Source organism: Microcebus murinus, chromosome 6 (assembly GCF_040939455.1).
Source record: "Microcebus murinus isolate Inina chromosome 6, M.murinus_Inina_mat1.0, whole genome shotgun sequence".
Taxonomy (NCBI): Eukaryota; Metazoa; Chordata; class Mammalia; order Primates; family Cheirogaleidae; genus Microcebus; species Microcebus murinus.
The window spans coordinates 61,675,011-61,695,158 of record NC_134109.1 but is presented as its reverse complement, the minus strand read 5'-3'; the positions used below and the strand labels follow the sequence as shown (position 1 = coordinate 61,695,158).

At 37.3% G+C, this 20,148-nt stretch overlaps 1 protein-coding gene across 2 annotated transcripts in view; it reads left to right on the top strand.

Annotated features, from left to right (window-relative positions):
• Positions 1-20,148, top strand: part of AKAP6 (A-kinase anchoring protein 6) — a 465,422-nt gene that overhangs the window by 223,991 nt on the left and 221,283 nt on the right. The window contains exons 7-8 of one of the 2 annotated variants that reach the window (XM_012773426.3): positions 13,501-13,597; positions 14,733-14,896. In XM_012773426.3, the coding sequence (XP_012628880.1) occupies positions 13,501-13,597; positions 14,733-14,896 (261 nt within the window). Of the gene's footprint in view, positions 1-13,500; positions 13,598-14,729; positions 14,897-20,148 lie in introns of both variants that reach the window. The other variant, XM_012773424.3, reaches the window with a different exon arrangement.

The following is a 20,148-nucleotide window of genomic DNA, read 5'->3' as shown; positions in this document are numbered from 1 at the left end:
TAAAAAGAAACTATTCTGGAAATTTTTTTGCAAAAGAATATGGATATCTCAACAGTTTGAGGATTCCAGGGTTAGACAGATCTGGAGGGCTGGGCTGACAAGCATGTAACAGGTCTCTACCACTGTCAAAAGCACATTTGGATTTCAACACTGGAAAGACCAGTGTATTCTAAGGAATTTGGAAGTAATACGTTTAAGATCAGGGAGGCTGTAGTTGAATGGGTGGATTAAAGGATGTTTGAGCAATGAGAGAAATGGTGAGGATGTGGGTCAGAGTTGGGGTGTGGTCAGTAAGAAGAGGAGAAGGGATAGATTAGAAAATGAGGGACAGATTAGAGAGACATGTCAACAGTTCTCTTTTTGAGGATCACTCTTGTCTAGTCAGAAATCTCATGACCAACATCTGTTTTGACTGTCCTGATCTCCCCCAAGGCAACTAATATCCTTGAAGAATAGCACAGGAAGGCCCATTGCCCTACAGCTGACAGGAGTCTGGGCAAGACTTGAGTGTAATGAATGGTGTGTAAATTGCTGAGAGCGTCTTTGTGTACGGAGGAGGACTGAGTCCCTAGGGCCATTCTAGAGATATGTTAAACCATGTAATGTGATGTTATAAATAGCATTACTTTTGCCTGGGAAAAAAGGGGATAGATAGCGTAAGAATACAGTCAGTATCAGGGGCATGGGATAAAGGTGGAGGAAACTGTCCTTCACACAACTGCTGTAACTATGGAGCTTTAGTTAAAGAAAAACATTAAATTATACTCACTGTAAAAAATTTCAAACTGTATAAAATAACAGTAAAAAAGCTTACCATCCCTTGAGTAACCAATGAAAACAGTGTGTTCTATATTCTTTTCAACATTTTTATGTAAAAATGCATACATTTTAAGGATTATTTAATTCATTTTATACATACCATTCAATAGCTTGCCTTTTGTATCTAAGCAATTGCAGATATCCTTTCATCAGTATATGAAGATCTATTGCACATTTAAACTCTTCCTTAATATTTTATTGTGTGGGTGTGCCACAATTATCATAATTTAACCCTTTGCACTCGCTTGCTTTTTTCTCGATTCCTTTATTCTACTTGGGATTTAATTTTTTAAATACCTCAGATTTTACAAAGCGCAGCAGTAGAATAAAAAACTGGAGTTTCTTTTCAGACAAACTTATTTATTGGATTTTTTAATATTTCAAATTATTGATACATTCAAAGAGTAATTTTAATCTCTGTAATTTTTGCTAACCGTGTCGAGTCACACTCAACATCCGAGTGCAAAGGGTTAATCATTCTTATGATGATGGGTTTTAAAATGCTTCCTTTTTTATGCTTTTGCAAATAATATTCAATGAATATCCAGGTTATTTTAACACCAGTTGAGAGTTTCCTCTGTGTCCTATTAGTGTCTGCTTATAGCAGCAACTCAAAACTCCGTGTAATGAAAATCTGTCATACTCTAGGGACAGCTTTTTCTCTAGGTCCTAAGAAAAGAGCTGAGTCCATGTTTGTATGAGTTTTGAGTCTATGTTTATAGGAATAGACTTTTAAAGCACATCTTCCTGAATTTTGTTGTTCATTTTAGGATTGGTACCTGCAATTTGAGGTAGTTGCCACACAGTGGCACAGGAGTACCAAATTCCTGCAGATAGTGCTTGTAGACTTGGTATCTGTAAAGGGTTTGAACATTTTTCTTTATTGTGTGATTGCCCTAAGTACTTTAAAAAAGGTATTGGGTTTAACTGTAATGTGTCTAACTAACAAAAATTCTCAACAAAGATATTTACACACATTTATCTGTATTTAGATCTTTGTGTTGTATCATATTTTTTGTTGAATAGCTTTCATTGCATCATAAAAATCAACATATTTCTTACAGAGTTTTTAGCCATACAAGATTTCCCACAATACTTTCAGCTGTATTTCTTTTTCCCTCCTTTCTTTAACTTTGCTCCATTTTTTATTGGTTGAAGTTAAGGGATGACAGGGTTTTCTTTTTCCCGGCTGCCTGGTGCCCATCTCTCCCAGCCTATCCAGAGGCAGCCATGCCCCTGCAAGTTGAGCTTCAGGAGACCAGCAGCTGCCATTCAGCTGTGCTGCTCAGCTAATGGGAGCGGTCAGTCAGACTTCAAAAGCCTGAGCTGTGTGAGTTTGGCCTGCCTGCCCCTATCTCCCTCAGCCTTGCAGAGCAGGCTGTTGGCCTCACAGGAGATTTGAAGTTTCATTTGTTTGTCCTTCTTGACTCCTACCAGTTTAAGGGGAGTAGCTGAGCATTTAGTAGGAAGTGGCAGCATGACTTCTTTGGAGGGAACTTGAGAGAGTACTCAACTTCCAGCCTGCAGTTTCTTTCTTTGGTGCCTTGGCGATGGAAGGGTCTGTCAGGAATATATAACATGCAGGCATTTGGAGGTTGATGTGTGGGGACAGGGTGGTCTAGGAGGCTCAGTTTGAACATGTGAAAGTCCTGGACCATATTCCTTTGCTCATATAACTCTAATTTTGTACATATAGGAGACAAATAGTGTTTTGTTCCCTTTTCATTTAAATAGGATCCCCTCATTGTTTAAAGCACCTGGGAATGTATTAATACTTGTTGCCTGACTCAGTTTAAAGACTCTTGGACCATAGTATTCCATAGTTCTCATTGTTTTGAAAATGATTGTGCCCATTTTACTAATTTATTGCTTTATTTATTCTTCTTTTTAGGAAATAATGACTGTTTTTAATCAGAATGCCAGGGCAACACTGCATTTATTAAGCACTTCTTATTTAGGTCAGTTGTATACTAGGCATTGAAGAGGTTTACAGACAGGCCTATACCATGAAGGTCCATGCACAAGCCAGAGGGCACTGTATGGATGAGAAACTTACCATCTCTCTCCCTGTGTAGACCCATGAACATATTCTACTTATCCACTGTGTTACATGGAATTTTGGAATCTTGAAATAATTTACCTGATATAGGCCAGGTACGGTGGCTCATGCCTGTAATCCTAGCATTTTGAGAGGCCAAGGTCGGAGGGTCACTTGAAACCAGGAGTTTAAGACCAGTCTGAGCAACATAGCAAGACCCCCATCTCTACCAAAAAAAAAAAAAAGTAAAAGAAAAAGAAGTAATTTACCTGATATAAATAATGTTAAGATAAAAGTTTCAGATCTTTACATTAGCCAGAAAATTGCCTGTCATATCTCCCTAGGATTGTTTTGAAGATCAAATAAACATGTTTTATGTGAGGATGCTTTCTTCATTTTGGGAGAGTTGTTCGTATATTCCTTGATATACAGACCTGAGCATATGTGGTATGAGAAGTTTGAGTGTTCTTAGAGAAGTTGAAATTCTTCCTAGGCCTGCCCTTCCTTCAACTGTTCTCTTGTGGCTGTCACCTACTTGAGAGATGGCTTATGTCTCTCTGGTGTCTCCTCTGACACCTAGGCTTGCACATGCATAATAGGTACTAAAAATATCTGCTAAATGAATGAGTGAGCATTTGTAAAAGCAGTGTTACAACCATCACAGGCAGCAACTTCTAACTAATGCTGTAATTATCAAACAATAGCTGAGTATGTCTGTAAGTTAAATTATTTCCTCTACCATTTACAAACCAAAATGGACTCTGGTCAGAGGGCTCTCTAAGTATTGTTTAGTATATTTGTGATAAGAAAAACACTTATAGAAGGATTATATAGAAACGTTTTATGTTTTCAGGATGTAATTCATCTCCTTTGGCAAAAATCATAAGAAAAATTAAAATGTTCACTCAGATACTAGAAAAGTTTTTTTTTTTAAATTCCACAGGTTAATGTTATTGTTTTAAAATTTAAAGACTGTATGACTAGACAGTTAATGACTTGACATTACAAAATTTGTTAAATTTATTTTTAAAGTGGTTTTGTTCCCCCCTCTCAAATGCATGAAACATGTGGGAGTTGGAATAGATCTGCCCCAGGCTGCCAAACAAATTGTTAATGGAACTAGAGAGTCCTTCAGGGATTGTCCTAAATCCACATAATATTCTTAAGTCCCGGTGTTTGCACTGGGACCTGTATATTAGCAGATGTACCTGTGAATAATATACTTATATCAATCCATCACCCTAGTGAGTCCACATCTGTAGGGGCTGCTGCACATCAATTATTCCACCTCAGGGGGTAGAGAGATATTTGGGTCAGCATTGACCTCGTTTTCAATCAGGGCCTCTAAGCAGTGTGTTCTGGAAGTCAAATGGTCCCATTAGACAGAACCTCTGTTTGGAGATCCTTTTGGCCTGATGTGGCCATGGTGGGAAGTCAATGTGATTACCTGTGTCAGGTGTTGAAGCAGCATCTAGAGAAGCAAGTGAGAATTCTGTCACTCAGAGTCACCATCAAGATTCAGGATCTCTCTCATTTATCTAATTCATGCATAAGACATTAGCCAGTCTATCAGAAAAGAATGTCAACTTTATTAAGATGCATCTACTTTTCACACACAAAAATGCAACTGTTTGAAATAAATTGTAAGTTGTTTGAAGAGCTAAATTCACTTTCAAATTCTTGGAAATGTTTTTATTATCTGAGGTTTCAGAAAGAATGTCTCCTCAGGAAGAATGAGGATTTTTGTCTTTGTATCTTAGTGTCTCTTTTTATTTTTTTAAGGAAAACAAGTATTTTATAATGCTTATCTTTTTTATCAAAAACTTGGAACTTCTTTCTCAAGAGTACAGAGTTCTTTTAATTTTTTTAAGCTCTCATATACCTGGAGGTGTGTTGCAGATTGTCATTACTGATAGATCAATGAAAAATGCAGCCACTTCATTTTGTTGGGAAAATATACAGTTTTGGTAGTGGCTAACCATTTATTTAATTATGTGGTAAGTACCACCTGATGAGAGGGTAAAGTTAATTGATGATTTGGGCTATCCCAGCCAGGGTATGGTGTACATGGCAATTATGCTGGGATCATCTATGTGTAATTGGCAAGTAATTTTGTAAGCAAAGGAACATGACAGCTCATTTACATGGTGTTCACTGAGTAAAATTTGGGGACATTTATCAACCACTTCCAAGTGAAGAGTGATTGCACCCATATGTCCAAAAATGCTGTAAGCTGTTTGAAAGCAACATCAAAGTTTTTTGGTATGAATCTTCATGCATTTGCTTCCTTGAACATATGTTAGTTGTGTACTGTGTGCCAGGCACTGTCCTAGACTCTGAGGATACAAAAATGAGTGAATACACACTCCTACTCTCAAGAAACTCATGTGTGGGAAACAGACACATGTATTCATAATTTTAACACAACATAGGAAGTGGAGGTTTGAGCTCTGCACAGGTATTATGGATACTAGGAGAGGAGAAATCAGTGGGGTAGAGGATGGTCAGGGTAAAGGTTGGTAGAGAGGGTGACCCCTGAGATGAATTAAAGGATGAGTAGGGCTTTTCTAGGGGAAGAGCTTGACACGCAGCAGTGTCAGCCAGAGTAGAATCTTGGAGGAGCAAGACACCTGGTGTAAGCTGGAAACATTAAGAAGTTCAGACACATTTTGAGGCCTATCTGGGGCCTGTGAAGCTGACTTGGCCAGAATTTCAGAGGGCCCCAAGAGTCATGCTAGGGGGGCTGGATCGTATTCTACAGCCTTGACAAGCCGTTGGCAGGTCTTAAGAAGGGAAGGATCTTTATCAAAGTTATGTAGGCAGATCATTTTGTGTAATAAAAATACTTTTGTGCTATTATGATATGCCAGGCTCTGTTCTACATGAATCAGGGCAGTTTATCCCTGCAATGACTCCATGAAGTAGGCACTAATGTTTTCTGCTTTTTACAAATGGAGAAACTGAGTACAGAGAAGTTACCCAGAGCTAGATAGTGGGTGATGGAAGAAACACGATTTGAACCCAGGCTGTCTAGCTCCAGAGTCCTTGCTTGTCACCAGCCCCCTCGCACACCATGTCATAGCTCCCATGACACAACTGACTGCAATTTCCTGTTTGTATAATACCCTCCCCACCCCAGGACCCAGCCCCCAGACTGGGAGCTCTGTGAGGACAGGGACCATGTTCATCTTGTGCAGAGTCATGCCTTTCAAGCTTAAGACAGTGTCTGTACCTTCATAGGCACCAATAAGGAATAAGTATAGTTTTGAGGGGGGCTGTGACTGGAGGCTAGCATAGCCAACTTGGCAAGGGAGGATGGTGAGGGCCTGAGTCTAAGGCAGTGTTAGTCACTATGGAGAGGTGAGGATGGAGAAATAAATTGGCAGGGCTTGGTGATTGATTGGAGGTGTGGATTTTGTTGGCATATACTCATAGTGTTTCTGACTTCCAGCCCATACACTGGAAGGATAACTTGGCAAAAGAATCTGAAGCAGAGGGAAACTCACTCTGCTCTTCACAGGGGTCTTAAATTCCTGAGAAGAAATGTTGTGGACTCAGGATGAGAAGTTAGAAGAGACTTCTCTGGAAATGGTTAAAAATAGAACGGATACTTCTGCCTGGGATGGTTGAGGGACAGAGCTGCCCTGGGGTAGATGAGTGGTTAGATGGCCTTTGGGGTTCTTCCCCTTTTGAAAATTTTCTGTTTTAAAATAAATAAAACTTCTCCCAACCTGCCTTATACTTAACCGCCTGGCTTAGAGTTGATAAAATCAAAATATTCAAGGACTGGAAAACATTGAGTTCAAATGCTTGGATTATAGATAAGGAAACAGAAGCCCAGATGGGTTAAATGATTCATCCAAGGGCACATAATTGAGGCAAAAGGAAGACCCAGATCATTGGTTTCTCAGTCTGGGCTTTCTGTCCTCATGTCTCATAAAGCAGCATTTATGTTTGGGGTGACCTCTGTGGGCAGCCTGTGCTGGGTAGTGACACAAAATCAAAGGAGACCTGGTATTGGCCCTTGAGAAATTCAGAGAGCCTCAACAATAAGGGACACTTATCACCAGAAAAATGTCATAAAGTATTAAGGTTATTAAGTATGAAATGTCCAATTTCCTTAAGTTGGACAGTTGATATTGTTGACATTTCACTTTGACACTTCTTGTTGTATTTGACAATTTTTGTGAAACCATGGATAAGTCAAAAATTCATGTTATTTTTGAATATGAGTTCCATCATGGAACCATTGCAGTGCAGGCAGCCTGTTCCTTCATAGGCATGTACTTTCACAGTGTGAAATACCAACCAAGTGTTTGGGAAAGATATGGCTAATGAACGCAGAGTGTGTTCATTTGAGAAGTTCCTTTCTGGTGATTTTAATCTTGAAATGAGCTGCATGGGTGGTGTGAGACCAAGGTGGATAATGATGAGCTGAAAGCTGTAGTGGAAGGAATCCATCTCAATCTACACATGAATTAGTAGCAAGGGTTGACATTACTATTCCAACAATATTGGGCCATTTGAAACAAATTGGCAAGGTAGAGAAGCTGGATAGATGGGTACTGCATTAATTAAATGAGTGTCAGAAGAGAAAGTATCTTGAAAAGCTTGCCTTTCTTTGCTGTCGTGGCATAAAGGCAAACCCTACGCTATATTGTTGCATGTGATGAAAAAGAGATTCTTTTTGACAATCGCAAGCATTTGGCACAATGGTTGGATAAAGATGAAGTGCTGAAACACAGTCCAAACCCAAATATTCATAAAAAAAGCTAATGGTGTCTCTTTGGTGGTCCAACACTGGTATTATCCACTGTAGCTTCATGAAACCTAGTCAGTCAATTACAGCGGATGTCTACTGCAACCAGTTGTGTGAAATGATGAGGATGCTTGCAATTAAGCAGCTAAGATTGGTCAGCAGAGACAAACCAGTCCTTTTGCAAGATAATGCTCTACCACATGTCACACAAACAACACTGCTCAAACTGCAGAGGCTGGACTTGGAAACTCTCTGTCATCCACCATATTCACCAGACCTTGCACCAACTGATTACCACTTCTTCCAGGTTTCGGACCCCTTCTTGCAGGGAAAACTATTCAATTCTCAACAAACTGTGGAAAATACCTTTTGCAATTTCATCACCTCTAGCTCTCCAGGCTTCCTCACTGCTGGCATAAATAAGCTACTGTTAAGATGGCAAAACTGTGTCAGTAGTTTAGGCACATACTTTGATTAATTGTACTTCTTGTTTGAGATATAAGAAACTAAACTTTTGATTCAAAATTGGACCTAATACATCTATTACATAGAACATTTGGAAAATAGAGAAAATAAAATTTAAAATTCATAATGAATTATTTTTAGCTCTCCTCATTGCCTGGCACTGTTTCAATGCTTTACATTCATTATCTCGAATTCTCACAACAATCTAGAAGTTAGTATTATTTCCATTTTATGTTTCAGAAAACTAAAGCAATTAGAACTTGTTCCATGAGATCAGACTATAGTAACTTCAAGTCCTATCCTGTATAAATGATGTTAACATTTTGTTGTGTTTCTTTGCAGTCTTCTTTTTCTATTTACTGAGACTATTTATTTACATAGCTTTAATTTCATCATAGATGCAATTTTGAGTCTTCATTTATCGCTTATACTATGTTCTAGGTATTTTGCATGTGATTGTTTAGTTTTCATTTTAATGGCTATGTAATGTCCTATCAAGTTTTTAGGAGGTTCTCAAATGTTTATTCATAGAAATCTTCTTGGTACATATTGGCATTTTGAAGGCATGTTTAATATTTTGAGGTCCAGTACATCTGACCATCCTCTATGGATGGCATAGTGGAGAGGAGAAGAGAAACTGCACAGGCGAACATGGCTTTCTTCTCTACCAGTAGCCCCTCTGAGAATGGAGAATGGTGCTGGGCACAGCTCAGAGTGGAGCTGGGGCAGAGATGGCCTGAGGCAGATAGCAGGTGACTTTTCAAGCCTTGGCTTTTCTGACTGAACACACATTTTTCCTCTTGCCCTTGTAAAAAGGCAAGTTTTCATTTTCTTAGAGTAGTAAAAATCTTTTGTGTGAAGAAAAAGTGTCATCAAGTGTCTTATTCATCAGCATATATACCATCTCTTTAAAATGACAGTGGGAGTAAAAGTTCATCAGTTCAATATGTCTTTCACATTTGGAGACTCCTGACTAATAACCTCTGGTATTTATCATCAGAACAGCCAAAGAACTAAATTCTGGCACATGCTGCTCTCATGCACTGAGAAAAACTTAAAAAGACGGAAGATTTTCTCCATTTTTTTTCTTCCATTCATTTAGAAGGAAAAGCATACCTTTTTTAATTAAAAAAAATATGAGCATGCAGAAACATCTGGCCTATATTACCACAACAGCCTCCTAAATGGCCTCCTTGTCTCCAGTCTGCCCTTTTAAAATCAACACTATATGCAGCAGCCAAAAAGATTTTTCTAGATCACAGATTTGCACTAATCATTCTCTCATATCACTGACTTTTACTTCCATGACTCTTTCGTGGTCCTTGGGGTCAAATCCTATTCATCCATAGCTGCCATCTCCCTTGTTTGTACCCCATCCCAACCACACCTGGCTGCTTGTGGCTGCCTGCGTCATGCTACAAGAAATAAATTGTGTCTCCAGACCCGTGTACAAATCAATCCTTTTCTCTACAAGCCTCCCTCCAGGCTCTGCTAAGCCTGGATCCTAGCATGGGTCCCCACAGCACCTATCCAGAACTTATTATATTCATATGGAATGTAGCCACACTCTTGTTTTTGCTTGTCAGCTTAATACTTTAATTTTTTTTTTAGAAAAACTTAAATCTCATTGAGCAAGACCTATCACTGTTTAGTTTGCTTAAAGTCCACCCTCTTTGTTATATACAAAACTATAATTACACATTTATTCTATGCTGGATCATGTAAGACTACTAGTTTTCTTTTCTCTTTTACCAAATAGAATAAAAGCTCCTTGAAGACAGACACGTGTACTGTTAACTTTTGTTATCTACAGGCCTGGCAAAGACTGCTCAATAAATATTTATTATATGAACTTATACCTTAAAACAACTAAAATTAGGTCAGAGAACACTCAGTAACTCTTTCTGGCCTCTCTGATAGTTCACAAACTCATGGAACTCAGCGGACCCAGCAGATACTAACAGTAATCCATGGGGTGACTGAACGTTTGTGTTCATGAAATGATGCTCCCAGGACTGTATCCCATTAGGATTTGAGCCTCTGAATGTGCTTCTGGTCTTTCCCACTACTTCCTGTACCAGGAGATCTCTATCTATTCTTATGCTCCCTCATGAGTAATCATTCTTTGTGTCTTGTTGTTGTTTTGTTTTCATTAAGGCATACATTTCCTTGGTTTCCTTTTATGTCCACAGGACCATCACACTGCCATCAAGCTAGACTATTCAGAAATATGTATGGAATGGGATTAGTTGTACTATTTTATCTGCTTTGTAAGGTTTGATCATGACCACAGTATAATCTGTGGGCACACCCGAATTTCAGTCCTTCCAAGAAGTAATACACAGAGATCTATACAAACTGGTGATGTCAGAGGTTGTAGTAATGGAAATACCTGTTGGTCAATTTCTGATGTATCATCTTTTGATACTCTACTGCTTTGTTTTAGTCATTGTATTTTTCCATTTCCTTATTTAGTCTCTTCTAGTTGTTCAGTGACATGCTGCTTTAAAGACGCTAAAAAAGATTTGGTATCCCCCAGGACCTAGACTACTTGTATTTATGGAATTACACATAATCATTGACATAGGACATGGAACCTGCCAGTGGCAATGTTCTTGACATAAATTCAGTGTTCAGAGAATGCCCTGCATTTTCAGGGAGTACTATGGATATTGCAGAGGTACTGTACATACAAGGCATTGCTGAAGAAATGTGTTAGTAGCACAAGAATGGAAATGTATCCAAGTATAAGTTCAAGGAAAGAAAATAAAGAAAATAAAACCCTTTTATTTAAGCCTCCTTCCCTAGGGAAGAGGTAGAGGAGAAAGGGGGAGAGCTTATAGAATCTTTTAGCATTCAGAAATTTAATTGACAATTTTGTTAATATGCTTACTCGGCTGCCTTCTCAGAGGCCCATTGTAAATTCCTCAGTTGATAAGATTAATGGTTAATGGGTGCACCTGAAAATCAAGCAATATTGTGTCATTTTGGTAATAGTTACGTTAAATGGTTCTTTTCTACAGCATAAAGCTTATCAGATTATCTTTTTTCTAACAATGAATACCTCATCTTTTCCAATTTCCTAATCAAATGCTTCTACGTCATCTTGAAGCAGAGCCAGTTCCAGCTGCATCTATTCTATACTCTTGCCTTCAATTATGTCAAATTATCCAACCTACTTATAGGTCCTTAGGTTCTCTTTTGCTCTGAGACATAGGCCTGATGCACCTCTTCCGAAACTCATGATTACCAACCATTCAAAACAAGACTGTTGTAAGTAAACAGTGAATCAAAGAGAGCACTAGGCTAAATTTACATTATGAGGAAATTTCTAGAATAGGTTTCTTCCTAAATTTTGATGCTCTCAGGTTGATCTCAGGTGTTTCTCTTCCCTGTCTTTTCTCCCTGAAACACACATGTACTACTTCATCCTGTATTTTTTGCTTCAGAGTTGAGGATTTCCATGGCAGTGGCAAAAAGCAAATGCAGTCATATTTTGACTATAAAATAATAAATACTTAATTTTTCATAGACACTTTATTGTTTGGATTGATCAGAAGCATCAAGCTTCCCATACATTGAGATATTTTATTTTATTCAACCAAATACCTGTAGCTGAAAGAGCACAGTACAAAAAATGATGAATGACCAATTCACTTTAGGAAACCTAATATTGTTACTTTCTGTCATATTTGGCCGAAACTTTACTATATCTTATACATGTAGTCAGATAAAATGATGCATAAGAAATGGAGTCAGTTTTTTTTAGTAAAAATTTTTATATTTATATTTCAAGGTCTGATCTGCATGTCCCTATCCCCTTCATTTCTGGGTTCTTTTGGCCATTCTGTTTCTGTCTTCTGAGCTTTACTTCTCTAGTAAGAAAAGGAGAGCCCAGACTCATTATTGAACATCCAGTATGACTCGGCTGCACTTCGTTCTCCTAGTAATATATTAGTGGCCCTTTGATGCCAGGGCCATGCTTTATACCCCCTAAATCTCTGTTACTCAGCTCAGTGTACAGAATGGGCATAGTACATGGTTTCTAAGGGAATGAATGAATACCTGATTTAACAATTTATGGTTATTTAACATCTTTAATCCAAATTACATTCCACTGAGAACTATATCATTTCAAACTTCTGTTAAATATTCTTAATACCAAGTACAGTGCACTATATACTAACTATTGCTCAATAAATGCTTAGTGAGACCAAAACATGTATATCTTGGAGACCTGTCATGGAGAAGCCACAATTTAGCACAAAATATTTTGAAATCCATGCTTGTTACAATTATTCAACTCATGGAATGAATTTTCACCCTAAAGACAGACCACTGATTCATCAGACAGGATTACTATGATTACACTCCATTGGTCTTCCTATGGTTGGAATGCCTTGCAACATTCCAGAGGTGGAAGAATCTTTGGAAAACTATCTGTGTTACTTAAAATATTTAAATGGAAACCTTTCCTTTCAGAGAGTGTTATTGATCAAGTTCAACAGATATCCACTATTCCTGCAAACATTTATTGAATACCTTGTGTGTGACATGAGTTGGAGATAAATGTGAAACTGGCAATTCTTCAAATTACTTATAATTTGGTAGCCATAGATAGAAATAAAGCATCATAAAGTATGATAAATTCTACAATAGAAGCAGTTATAAGGAGCAGAGAGAGGGGAGTAATTAACTCCACATAAGGCATTAGGGAAGGCTTCCGGAAAGAAATGGCTCTGTGTTTCAACCATCATAGCAGTTTTTGTTTTTTGGATCACTATCATGAATGAAAAATGCCCCTGATGTGCTTGCTTAATGTATTAATTTATAAAGCAGTGTTACATTTTAAGGAATAAACTTTTAAAAAGCAAAGATTTGAAAAGCATTTGAAAAGCATTCTCAATACAGCATATAAATCCACCTGTATATTCTATGGTTTGTACGATGTCTGAGAAACAGAGCTGAATCAAACCCTACTATATCAATGGATTTATATTATATATGTGCACATAAGGCTAATGTATTTTATGCTGCCAATTTTTTATGGTTTTATAAATAGTGCTATCACTAACATTTCTAAAAAATGAAGAAAAGAGCTCATATGTGCTAGTAGAAATTCAGTGTATTTTATAGAACACTGCTACTCTTGATATAGCCTACAGGATATGACTTTTCACAAAAACATAATGAATTTCTAGATTTGTCAGCTGTTTCCAAACAGATGCATTCAGCTAATCTAATAGAACCATTTTGAGCCCAGATCCCAAATATCAATAGCTTTTAGTATTGCAAATTAGTTTGTCTATTGGGTAAATTGGGCTGTGTGGTTCTTGATAAAAAGTAGCAAGTAATTTTGTATGGATGTTTTATGTGCAACTGCCTTGCCAGGGTTTGATTCTCATATTTTTCCTTGCAGAGTTTTAAGTTGAATGTAGACAGTCATTGTGCTCTCAAAGAAGCTGTGGAGGAAGAAGGACACCAACTTCTCGAGCTTATTGCGTCTCACAAAGCAGGTAAATCCTCCTGAAATATTGCGAGTCTTTATGTCTCCAGACTATTAAGAATGAAGAAGCAATGCTGTAAATTACTGCATATATTCACTTCCTTATGTATTATTAATATTTACATTATCAGATTGACCTTCAAGATTTATAAATGTTTCATATACTGCATACAATGCTGTGATACTTATAAGATGAAATACTGCCTCCAAATGGTCTGTTCATTTTATTTAGGTCTTGCTGTTCGCCTGAGTTTCAATTGAAATCACATTCTTGAAAACTTCACATTGACATGCTTTTTGATGTAGGTGCTCTGGAAATAACATTAAGATAATGAATGAGAATTGTACTGCTAGTTATAATGCATATGCATTACGGTACTTATAGATATCATTACAGATATAAGGCAGGCAGTCTAGAGATATTATTTCCCTGCCAATTCACACACATGAACATTTTGCATGTTCCTTGCTGATCTTTGCATTAGCAGAATTTTTGGCCTTCAACCGATTCTTACTTCAGTATTAACGTATTTATGAGGAACAGATTGTAAATAAAAAATAGTTTTGTCATTTGGTTATACTTATCCTGATAGTAGAAGACCACAAGACAGGATGACTTACGGTTTGGCTCTTACTTTGAGCTTACCATAGCTAAATATGAAAAGAACAGTATTAATTAGATTTGCTAATATTAAAGACTGCTGTCTTAATTCTGACCCATTTACTGTATTTCTCATTGAATTGACTTTACCTATTACCATAAATCTTTCTGATCACTTTAAAGTCTCTACACATATACACACAGAGCCTTTTATTTGGAATGTGAAGCTATTGTGTATTAATAATTTTTATACATTGTGATTTTTGTTCCACATGCATTTTTTTTCAGTCAATATACTGAGTCTAAGTCAATTTCCAAAGCAGTCATCTATGTGGTTATCACATTTTTGTGTCCTTATGCCTTGTGTCAAGAATTTGCCAGTCTCTATTATGAATAACAAATGCTAATATGGCAGGTGATAGTAATGGTCATTTAGAAATATGTATATTGTGTGAAATAGCCACCTAATTTACTAAACAAAAAATAATAATGGCAAAGATGCAGTCAGGTCCACAACTTGTACTTTCCCCTTCTTTTGGAGAAGGACTGAAGGACATGCTGCGGATGATTGCAAGTCAATGGAAGGAGCTGCAGAGGCAAATCAAACGGCAACACAGCTGGATTCTCAGGGCTCTGGATACCATCAAAGCAGAGATACTGGCTACTGATGTGTCTGTGGAGGATGAGGAAGGGACTGCAAGCCCCAAGGTAAGTGGCTTGAAGTTTGCCTTATTTCCTCTTATTTCTGTCTTCTTTTGAACTAAGCACCACTGAAGTTTTCTTTCCAACCCTAAGGCTTTTCGTTTCTACTGGGTAAACTTTATCTCTCTCTCTATATATAAACAAAATGAAATGGCTTAGTTTAAAACAATAAAAAAAAGCATATAACTTTCAAGTTTTCTAGGAAGAGGTCTTTTTGTGAAAAGTGGCAGAGTAGGAGGGGGACAATACTTTAGGGGTGAGGGAAAGGGGGACATAAAACATTTAGTAAACAAAACATAAAGCATCTTTAACATGAATAATCAGAATGGTTTTAAATTGTTTTGTTGCAACTATAAATCACTATAATCAGTGCAATCACTCAGCTCTGACATCCATTAGCCGCTTGGTTACAGCAAATTAACAAAGAAGAGAGAAAGTGATTCATTATCTCATTCCTGTTAATGACTATCAGATGCATTGCCTAATTAGGGGATGGTCATTGTAGTGGGAAGAAGGTCATATGCTTTGCTACAAATCTTTTTGCTCTGAGTGTAAGTTCTCCATAATGGTGCATGCACCGAATACAACAAGTACTTTAAAAATGAGTATTGATGTGTTTTGGTTATTCGTTTTAGATTTACAAAATAACCCATAAAGCATATGCAATTGAACTTTTAAATGAGGCACCTTTTAATACAAAGTGCCACTATTCTAAAGGTATCTTTAGATTCACAATGTGGAAAATAATTTTATTAATTTGATATTTTCATGTAATTACTCCTTTCCTTTGTGTCTTTTCCTTTGTGAAAGTAAATGCAGAAAATCAGTCTCATAATAAACTCAGCATTGAAACGTTTTGTAACATGGGGGAAACAGATTTAAGAGTTCATGTTTCAATTCCTGGCATGGAGAAAGTAAGTAAATCATCATCAAATCACATTTATTCAGCATCCATGTGGGTTGGCATTGTGTTAAGTGTATACAGAGCAAGTTAAACAAACACTTTATCCTCTTAGACTCACATTCTTAAATGCAGGGAGAGGAAACCCAACCAGCCCTGAAATGGTGAGACCCATGCAGCCAGTGAAAAGCTTAGGTAATTTACAGCTTTGAAACTTCAAATAGCAAACTTTAACTTATTTTTTGGAAACAGAAGATAGAATGATGAGCTCAGTTTCACTTAAAGAAGGCTCCATGGAGGAGGTCACATTTCAGGAAATACTTGAAGGAAGGAAGAGAAGTGGCTTGGCACATGAGCACATATTTTAGGAAGTGATGTGATGAAAGGATCAAAGCTGGAACTAATAATATGGAATGGAGAGTATATTCAGCAGACTTCTCAGGGAAGACATGGAGCTATTTTGAGGAGCAGGCTGCAGGGAGAAGTTGGTTGGGCTAATGCTTTGGCTGTGTGTGGGGTGGAAGTAGGAAGGATGATGAGAAAGAATACAATTAAAAACTTCATTGTGTTTTATTTATGTAACAAGAGTATACTGAGTGCATGGATTTTAAAAGCTATCCTGTATTGGGTGCATTCTATATAGCATTTCTATGACTCCCTTTTCTTCTCTGTCATAGCGTATCAAGATCTGTTAAGGCATAGATTATTGTCTGTCCCCCACACTTCACCACAAGGTCCATGCCATAGGCACTGTGGCTAACTGTTCCCCTCTAATTTCTGGCACCATACTTGGCCCCAAGCAATACTAGTGAGAGGTAGCACTCTAGGTGGTGATGAACATGGTTGGACCAGGAGAAGTGACTTAGTTCAGGGCATTAGGGAGGGCTTCTTTGAGAAAGTGATATCCTGTGAGTAGGCCAGTGTGGTTAGGAAGAGATGAGTGTGGAGGGAAGCTGGGTGACCCATTGTTAGTTAAATGAAAGATTCTGGAGTAAGAAGAGAAATGACATCATTGAGTTGCAATATAAAAACCTGTTCCTGACTGGGCCAGTTGGCTCATGCCTATAATCTCAGAACTTCAGGAGGTCGAGGCAGGAGCATCACTTGAGTCCAGGAGTTTGAGACCAGCCTGGGTAAAATAGTGAGACCTTGTCTCTACAAAAAAAAATATTTAAAAATTACCTAGGCATGGTGGTACACACATGTTGTCCTAGTTACTCGGTAGGCTGAAGTAGGAGAATTGAGCCCAAGAATTAGAGGTTGAGCCCACAAGTTTGAGGTTACAATGAGCTATGATCACACTGCTGTACTCCAGCGTGGGTGACTGAGCAAGATCTTATCTCTTAAAAAATAAACAAACCTGTTCCTGGCCTGGTTGTAGTTGGGGCATGGGCAAGTGGGATGGGGTGAGTAGTCATAAGGTCGGTGTGCCAAAGTGGCACTGCAGAAATAGTGCGATCACTTAAATTAATAAAAAAGCTATGTTGAAAATGAGTAACTCTATTCACTAAGGCCAGTTTGAAATGGACACTTTTAAATCAGCTCAGTTTGGAGGGATGTATTGAGATGGAATGAAGCTGATAATAACCCAGTGAAAAGGAGAAAGTATTATTAAAGGAGAGACAATGTCAGCATTTCTCAAAAAAAGGACCTACTTGCCCAGACATATTAGAACCTCCTGGATGGGGCCCTAGAATCAGCATTCCAACAAGCTCCCAGAGAAGCAGTATAATAGGCCCTTTTCCTGCAGGACTATATGATCCTCACTCAGCAAACAATTGGTATTAACTGAAATGTTTAAAACAGGGACTGTGTGATTAAATTATGCTATATCTTATTCTAATGAAAGGTTATAAATCCATTTAAAATGTTTTATAAGAAAATTATAAAAATTGGAAGAGGCCTATAATATGCAATTACATATTTTTAAATATTTTTGAATTTTCCAGATCTCTAAATGAGCAAGAATTATAACAAAAAACCAAAGGATACATGTAAAATATAAGAATTAAAAAGTAACTTAAAAGGTAAACTAGGTGAAATTGTGCTGAGGGAACTTAAGATATGAATTTAAATATCAAGAGGAAAAATAAGTACATCTGGTTCTTAATGATTTTGGGGCCTCACTTCTTAAAAAAACAAAACAACCACCAAAACAGTCCCCTCTATTTGAATCATTCTGAAAGTGAAAATGCCTTGAGTCACATCAGTTTACAAGGAATAACATACTTGCTTTTCTAGTTAATAGTATTTCTATTCCAAAGCATTTTCATGTCATATTTGTTGAGGTACCATAACAACATTATGTGCACAGCATAGTGCATCTAAAAGCAGCTATGATGAGAGGCTTTTGTAGGTATCTACAGATGCAGAAGCTGAGGGAGGCACTGAGAGTTTAGACTTTGATATGGCAGAGCCAGAAAAACCCTAGGCCTTCTACCTCAATTACTTCAACTAATTCTCTCTCCCTCAATCTGGGCTGAATTTTCTCTGGATAAATGAACTAGCCCATACTTAAGAGTGAATGTGAAATTGATTTAAGACAAAGAAAATATATTTCTTAATTTAAGCTTAGGAAACTATGGAAAAATCAGAATGATCATTCTTTCTCTTTGTTTAATGTTTATAAACTGCTTCCCATAGTCCCTTGGGCAAACACATAGAATAACAGAGAAGCTCAGACTCTGAGGTTAGACTGCATGAGTTTAACAACTGGCACATATTAGCAGTGTGTCCTTGTGAAAATTACCTAACTTCTCTGTGCCTGAGTTAAGTTTCTCACTCGTGAAATAGAGGTAATGAAAATACCTACCTCAAAGGGTTGTGATGCAGATTAAAAAGAATTGACATACCTAAAGTGCTTATAACAATGCTTGGCTCTTGGGAAATGCTAAATAAGAGTAAATGTATAAGCCTTCATATTCTAGTGGTAGATACAATAAACAAATAATTATAATAGTTCTGATAAATAACAGAGCTAAGTACAACGTGCATTGAGGAGGAATGCACTTTGAGTTATTTCCACTGAGGAGGAAATAACTAACCCTGCCTGGGGTTATCAAGGAAGGATTTACAAGGGAGTTGATACTTTAAATGAGGAATAGAAAGGATTTTGCCAGAGTGAAAATAATGGGCAGAGAGCAGCACATGCAGAAACACAGAAGTGTAAAAAGCTGTGGCGTGGCTGGAACTTGGGACTTTGTTGTGGACGATGATTAGGCTGGCTTGCCACAATCTGCACTGAGGCTCACAATATGACAAAAAAATGATCCTTAATGATCAGTGATTTGAGGAGTAATCCCCCCTATGTCTCTGACACAATCCCAGCCATGGTGAGGTCTCTAGACAGAATATATCTAAATATACTGTTTATGCAAAAAATTTTATTGCCATATTGCACTAAATAGAGCAAACTTAAATGGGTTACCCTGAAGTTCTCTAAGATTAAAAGCTGGATTCAGCTTCTTATTTGTCATGTCAGTCCTCTTTCCATAATGTGACCTTGCACAGGTCATGTACATATTGTGCCATGAAGTGCATCTCCAAGCACAGCAGTTATGATCATCTATTTCATCTTAGACCTAAAGAGGAACTAAAATTAAAACATAATAAAAAATAAGTCCAGAATTCATCTTAGGTTTACTTCACAAGCTACTGGGAACTTGAGAAGCATAATAGAAAATCTAAGGAATATATCTAGGGGATATTTTTCTTTTTTACCTTGTTTAAGAGACTGCAGAAAAGGACTTGGTCTTAGAAATCTTGTAAAGAAGGAGGATAGGAGGAAATTCAAAGAGTCTGGGAAACTTCTCCCCTAGGACTCCGCAGCATACCTTATTTGTTGTATTTCATTTTTTAAAAAAGTGTTTTCCCAGGACTGTGAGATCTTTTATACATGGAAATAGAGAACAGAATTCGCCAGTTCTAGAAATACAGCTTCAGCATTCACATCCAAGAATTGAAAATATGCTTATAATTATGTATTTTATACTTTAAGATAGATTGGTAAAAGTTTATCACCTTAAACTATGCTGTCACTATGTTACATTTTTTAATGGTGTATAGCTGGAGGGATTTCAAAACATAGTGAATATCCAATGCCTAACAAAGCCTACATTCTTTTTTTTTTTGACCTTTCAAGGCAAAAACCAAAATCCTGAAAGCAAGAAAGCATTCTTAAATTTTGCACATTGCCTCCTTTAAAATATTCTTCTTCTCTAGTTCTTTAGTTTTTACCTATAAAGTATGCATCATTACAGATGTCTTAGAATTGAGGCCAGGATATCCCCACATAACATATCAAACTTTGCATCACAGAAAGCATACAACAAGAGTTCCTTTGTCCTTTTTAAAGAAA